Source organism: Solanum stenotomum, chromosome 3 (assembly GCF_019186545.1).
Source record: "Solanum stenotomum isolate F172 chromosome 3, ASM1918654v1, whole genome shotgun sequence".
Classification (NCBI taxonomy): domain Eukaryota; kingdom Viridiplantae; phylum Streptophyta; class Magnoliopsida; order Solanales; family Solanaceae; genus Solanum; species Solanum stenotomum.
In genome coordinates, this window is record NC_064284.1 from 66,335,959 (window position 1) to 66,343,298 (window position 7,340).

Genomic DNA, 7,340 nt, shown 5'->3' on the forward strand with positions numbered 1-7,340 from the left:
CCCTCTTACTTATAACTCAAAAAACTCCAAGAAAGTCCTCACCATTATTTCTTCAATTTCAATTTTTTCTTTCTTTCTTCAACAACTATCAATTATGTCTTCTTTGTTGACTTCTCAAGGTGTTGTATTTGCCACAGCCATGGCTGTTTCTGCTGGCACTATGATCCTTTTTGCCACTTTTCGTCTTCAAAAAACTCAAGAATTCTCCTTCAATTCAATTTCCAATATCCCTCCTCGATCTTGCATATCTGCAGGTTTGACATGCTTTTCTTTTTAGTCTGTTTCATTTAATCTATGTTAAGTCCTAGTCATGTCAAGTTATGTACAACTTTAGCACAAGGTAATGTGTTTTGTCAATAATGAGGATTGGGGGTGATTGATGATAATTTTTTTCATTTTTATACCATATGAAATACTTTCGTGATCGTAGATATGTCACGTTTAAAATCACAAATTTCAAAAATAATTTTGATATATGCAAAAAGTAATTTTTAATTATTTTTTGTCTAATCAAATATTGTCATGTGAAATGACAAGAGAAAAATAATTGTTCTAAGCGATTAAAATATATTGATAATATAAAAAAAAATATATATCGTAATTTCATATGTTAATTAGGTTTTTTTTTAATTTATTTTTATTTAGATGGGAAGAAGAAGGAGAAGAAGAAAAAGAAGGTGAAATTTGCAGAAGATGTGGTTGAGCCAAGTGGAAATAGTGAAGAATATAGAAAGCTTCGTCATTTTAATAGTAATAATAATACTAATAATAATTTCCGTCATGAAAATAAAGACGAAGTCTTTTCTTCTTTCTCAAATTCGAATTCAAATAAATTAAACAAGAGGGAGAAAGTGGAAGAAATGCCGGCCAATCGGGCCGCCCTCTACAATGCTATGCTCAAGGGTCGGGTCATCAACCGGGTCACTTATTCCTATTAATGATCCATTTGGGCTCGCAATTATTATCTAAACTAATTTATGTACAAATTACTTAGTCGTACTTTTTCTTAACCATCTATTTTAAGATGTAAACTCATGACCTTTAATTGAAGGTGAAGAGATCATATGCATTTCATGACTGGAATGCTTGAATTACGATGAAAGGTAAATAGTTTTTTTTTTTTTTAGGATTTAAGGAAAAAAGGAGGAGGTGGTGGTCCATGTGCTCATCATGTGGGAGAGTAGTTTTAATTAGGATTTTTTTTCCTTTTTAATTCAAGGATTTTGTGTAACTTTTTTTTTATGTGTATTTTGGGGAAAATTTGTAAAAGGGGGAAATAATTTACATGTATTTAATTTGTATAGAAGGTGATTTTTGAGTACATGAAGGATGTGAATTATGACCAAGATTGAGTCAATTCAAGTGGGTTGACCCATTTTCATTGTATATTAAAGCTGCTTCAAACGGAAAAAAAGATTTATTAAATATACTAATATAGAATTAGTCAAAAATGGTTGAATTTTTATTAAAATTAAAAGAATGTGTACATTGTATCCTTTAAAACCTCTTAACAATTAAGATTTATCATCGGATAATATGAATGAAAATTTTGTCAGAATAAGTATGAATTCAATTCTCGTATTTCTTTTTTCTAATAAAGAAAGTTATCATGAAATTAAAATTTGTTATATAGTGTGATATATCATTTTGTTTGTATTGTTGTTTGGGATGGACATAATTATAATAAAAAACTTTTGTATTTTAGTATGTTTAACAACTTTCTAGCACACCTTTTAATCTTAGGTGTTTTTGGGGTAGGTGCACAATTCGGATCCATCAAAAATTACAACACAAAATCAAATACTATACAACATTTTATATTTTACACAATATTCTTTTAATTTTTTTAATACTTTTTAACAAATAAATTTAATTTATTTTGCTATTTTCTTTATTAGACCATCAAGAATTTTTTGTGTTATTATTACTATATATTTCTTCCGTTCTGTTTTACTTAATCTTTGTATAAAAAATAAATGGTTATTTTAGCAAATCGAAAAGAATTTCTTTTTCATATTGTTCTTATTATTAAATAGCTACATGAAATAGTAATATCCAAGCTTAGAATTTTAAAATATGATTAATAAGATTAAACTTGATAAATACACTTTTAATTAAAATTTTATTAAAAATTTGTTAAACCAATATAGGCCAAATAATATAAAAGAAAAAGAGTACAAGGTAATTCAACATAAGATTCACACGCAATCAAATGGTTAAAAAGATTATTATTTTATACTATTACATCAAATTAAATATTTTGAACCTTTATATATTGTGTTAAATGTAAAGAGCCGCCTTTTTTCAAAAGTGTCTTCGAAAGCCTAAGGGCTAAGAGTAATTAATCCTCTCATAGCATGATTTGTCATTTAAATTATGTCTAGTGAAACATAAGTTTTTTTTTTATGCCAGAAGCATGATTCGTAGAATCTTATAAGATTCAAATATAAATTTATGTTCTATGAAAAAGTTATTTGCATCGAAAGACAAAAATTAAAGACCAGCACAAAATAGAGACATAAGTGCAAAGAACATCCTTGTTGGAGTCCGATTAATTCAAAGTGCAAACAACATCTTTATTGGAGCTCGACTAATCCAGATTCGTGACGCAAGGAGTTCCATTCGGGGGATCAGAAATGCTTTCCCTATCAATGATTTCTTTTTCGTACTTAAGATTCGAACATAAGACTTTTAGTTAAAGAAGAAACAATCTCATCCACTGAATCACGTCTTTTGATAGTAATTGATTACAATATTATTTTTTATTATGCGTGTTTGAATTAAATTAGCCTCTTTTCAGAGTTTGTAAAGGCTACGGCCCTTAGTTTGGCTCTTACTACTAATAAAATGTTAGTTAATTAAAGAAAGAAGACTTCACCACACATTCACATGTATACATGTTGGTTGGTATGCAAGTCTTCCTTCTTTAATGACCACACAGCTCATGTCACATTTGTTATGTCAAGTAAAGAAATGTCAATTATTGAGATTTCACATTGTTTAGTCAAAGAATGCAAAGCATGAAGTAGGTCTTGTCTTTTTTTCTTTTTTTCTTTTTTCCTTTGTTCCTTTTTTTGAGGAAAGAGAAAGAGGATCCAGGACAAACAACATTAAATTATAAGGAGTTAGTTTGCTTAGAGTTGGGAGTTAGGAGAAGGGTCCTGCCTTTATTTGTCTTTTTTTCTTTTTTCTATTGGTGCTGAATTTAAATATGGGGACAAAGGTGGGGGATAAGAAGTTGTACATGCTAGCTAAAGTAAAAAGAATAGAAGGTTTGTGATCTAATAAAGTGAAGTGAATTAAAGATGAGAATGGCATGACTTCGACATACTAGATGTGTCATGTCTAATATGTAGTGTATGATCTAGAGTACATACAAAATACTAGTGAAAATTTAGAAGAATACAGACAAGACATGAGGCATGGAGTGACGCAAGGGAATTGTTAATGTCATTCTTAGGACTATGAAGATGCCCGAAGATTAGAGGTGGAGTTGGGTGATTTTATCGTACAAAAACAAAATTGATATTTAAAATTGCAATAATTATAAGATATTAAGTTGTGAAACCACACTATGTAAATTTGAGAGATAGTGATAGATATGAGGATGAGGAAGAGTTATATGTTTATTTCTAAGAACCAGTTCAAATTCATGCAAATGTGGTTGAATATAGAAGTCATTCACCCTGAGGTTAAAGGGGTAATATATGGAAAGGAAAAGATATTTGCATATGATGCTCATAAAGTTAGAAAAAACATACGCCAAAATCCCAAAAGAGGTTCTTTGGAGATGTTTGTAGACTAGAGGTGTTCTTGTAACTTACATTAGAATGATTAAGTGTCACGATCTTGACCCGCCATGAGTGGTACCCACGCAATCATCTGGTGGGAGAATCAACTACCAACTCAAACCAAACCCATCAAACCACTTTAAAAAACAAAGTCGCGATCTAAATTACTAGGAAAATGGTTTGAAAAAAATTAAAAGGTTGAGTTCCAATAAACTCAATCAATTAACAAAATCAATGTGGAATTAAACTCCCTAGAACCTGAAGGTCATGGCACCAAAACTTTAAATAGGCAAGAATGGGGATGCAACCTTGAAAACTAGAAAACATCAACATAAAAATCTAAATTTTTTGTGTCTGAAAAGATGGACAAAGAAGTGGAGAAAAATTCATGGCAGTCCAAAATAATAGCTCACCCTTGGATGATCAAACGTCCTTTAAGCAAGAATTCATATCACTCACTTGAATATGTCTTGTACTCAATAAGAAAATATAAGTACAATATTAGTACACAAACACCGTGTATTGGTAGGATCATACGGCCAGTTCCAAAATATGAATATGAACAAGTAACTACAGAACAGTAATACAGACCAAACCATATACTAACAGTCATAACATTATACAAATTTTCAATCACAGCCTTGATTTAACCGATACATACATAAAATATGTCTAGCATGGTCACAAAATGCACATACATGATCCTCTCATGGAGCCCATACACAAACTGCTAGTGTACTGGTTTGGTACCCGAGCCAACCATAAATGATTCACATCAGGCGTAGTATTCGAGCAAACCATTAGTATTCTATACTAGTGTGGTATCTAAGTCAACCATCAATCACAAACAACATGCACTATCACATTCACAATGTACAACCAACTTGAAATTACAAGTAAATAAACAGGTCCATCGCATGAGATTATCACATCAAGTCATTGCACATTAGCCTTCTAGTTTCCCCTACATACATCACAAAATCATACTATAAGGCAGTTAAAATGCACACATTACATACTTTAGAAAATAAATAAACCATNATATGGGGACAAAGGTGGGGATAAGAAGTTGTACATGTTAGCTAAAGTAAAAAAAAATAGAAGGTTTGTGATCTAATAAAGTGAAGTGAATCAAAGATGAGAATGACATGGCTTCGACATACTAGATGTGTCATGTCTAATATGTAGTGTATGATCTAGAGTACATACAAGATACTAGTGAAATTTTAGAAGAATACAGACAAGACATGAGGCATGGAGTGACGCAAGGGAATTTTAAATGTCATTCTTAGGACTATGAAGATGCCCGAAGATTAGAGGTGGAGTTGGATGATTTTGTTGTACAAAAACAAAATTGATATTTAGAATTGCAATAATTATAAGATATTAAGTTGTGAAGCCACACTATGTAAGTTTGAGAGAGAGTGGTAGAAATGAGGATGAGGAAGGGTTATGTCTTTATTTCTGAGAACCAGTTCGAATTCATGCAAATGTGGTTGAATATAGAAGTCATTCACCCTGAGGTCAATGGGGTAATATATGGAAAGGAAAAGAGACTTGCATATAATGTTCATAAAGTTAGGAAAAAACATACGACAAAGTCCCAAAAGAGGTTCTTTGGAGATGTTTGTAGGCTAGAGTGTGTTCTTGTAATTTACATTAGAATGATTAAGTGTCACGATCCTGACCCGCCATGAGTGATACCCACGCAACCATCTGGGGGAGAATCAACTACCAACTTAAACCAAACCCATCAAACTACTTTAAAAAACAAAGTCACGATCTAAATTACTAGGAAAATGGTTTGAAAAAAACTAAAAGGTTGAGTTCTCATAAACTCAGTCAATTAACAAAATCAATATGGAATTAAACTCCCTAGAACCTGAAGGTCATGGCACCAAAACTTTAAATAGGCAAGAATGGGGTCTTTAATGACCACACAGCTCTGTCACATTTGTTATGTCAAGTAAAGAAATGCCAATTATTGAGATTTCACATTGTTTAGTCAAAGAATGCAAACCATGAAGTAGGTCTTGTCTTTTTTCTTTTTTCCTTTTTTTGAGGAAAGAGAAAGAGGATCCAGGACAAACAACATTAAATTATAAGGAGTTAGTTTGCTTAGAGGTGGGAGTTAAGAGAAGGGTCCTGCCTTTATTTTGTCTTTTTTTCTTTTTTCTATTGGTGTTGAATTTAAATATGGGGACAAAGGTGGGGATAAGAAGTTGTACATGTTAGCTAAAGTAAAAAAATAGAAGGTTCGTGATCTAATAAAGTGAAGTGAATCAAAAATGAGAATGGCATGGCTTCGACATACTAGACGTGTCATGTCTAATATGTAGTGTATGATCTAGAGTACATACAAGATACTAGTGAAATTTTAACGCAAGGGAATTTTTAATGTCATTCTTAGGACTATGAAGATGCCCGAAGATTAGAGGTGGAGTTGGATGATTTTATCGTACAAAAACAAAATTGATATTTAAAATTGCAATAATTATAAGATATTAAGTTGTGAAACCACACTATGTAAATTTGAGAGATAGTGATAGATATGAGGATGAGGAAGAGTTATATGTTTATTTCTAAGAACCAGTTCAAATTCATGCAAATGTGGTTGAATATAGAAGTCATTCACCCTGAGGTTAAAGGGGTAATATATGGAAAGGAAAAGAGATTTGCATATGATGTTCATAAAGTTAGAAAAAACATACGACAAAATCCCAAAAGAGGTTCTTTGGAGATGTTTGTAGGCTAGAGGTGTTCTTGTAACTTACATTAGAATGATTAAGTGTCACGATCCTGACCCACCATGAATGGTACCCACACAATCATCTGGTGGGAGAATCAACTACCAACTCAAACCAAACCCATCAAACCACTTTAAAAAACAAAGTCACGATCTAAATTACAAAGAAAATGGTTTGAAAAAAATTAAAAGGTTGAGTTCCCATAAACTCAATCATTTAACAAAATCAATGTAGAATTAAACTCCCTAGAACCTGAAGGTCATGGCACCAAAACTTTGAATAGGCAAGAATGGGGATGCAACCCTGAAAACTAGAAAACATCAATCTAAATTTTTTGTGTCTGAAAAGATGGACAAAGAAGTGGAGAAGAATTCATGGCAGTCCAAAAGCCTAGCTCACACTTGGATAATCAAACGTCCTTTAAGCAAGAATTCATATCACTCACTTGAATATGTCTTGTACTCAATAAGAAAATATAAGTACAATATTAGTACACAAACACCGTGTATTGGTAGGATCATACGGCCAGTTCCAAAATATGAATATGAACAAGTAACTACAGAACAGTAATACAGACCAAACCATATACTAACAGTCATAACATTATACAAATTTTCAATCACAGCCTTGATTTAACCGATACATACATAAAATATGTCTAGCATGGTCACAAAATGCACATACATGATCCTCTCATGGAGCCCATACACAAACTGCTAGTGTACTGGTTTGGTACCCGAGCCAACCATAAATGATTCACATCAGGCGTAGTATTCGAGCAAACCATTAGTATTCTATACTA

General features: G+C 31.9%; 1 protein-coding gene across 1 annotated transcript; it reads left to right on the plus strand.

Annotated features, from left to right (window-relative positions):
* On the plus strand, positions 1-1,433 carry LOC125859560 (uncharacterized). The gene is made up of 2 exons (XM_049539329.1): positions 1-254; positions 646-1,433. The coding sequence occupies exons 1-2, from the start codon at positions 95-97 to the stop codon at positions 936-938; spliced, it is 453 nt and encodes a 150-aa protein (XP_049395286.1). The 5' UTR covers positions 1-94; the 3' UTR covers positions 939-1,433.
* The last annotated feature ends 5,907 nt before the right edge of the window (positions 1,434-7,340 follow it).

Bases quoted from the DNA above. Each gene is read 5' to 3' on its own strand.
- LOC125859560 (XM_049539329.1), top strand. From the start codon at position 95: ATGTCTTCTTTGTTGACTTCTCAAGGTGTTGTATTTGCCACAGCCATG. The intron at 255-645 runs GTTTGACATGCT...ATTTTTATTTAG, and splicing joins TCGATCTTGCATATCTGCAG to ATGGGAAGAAGAAGGAGAAG.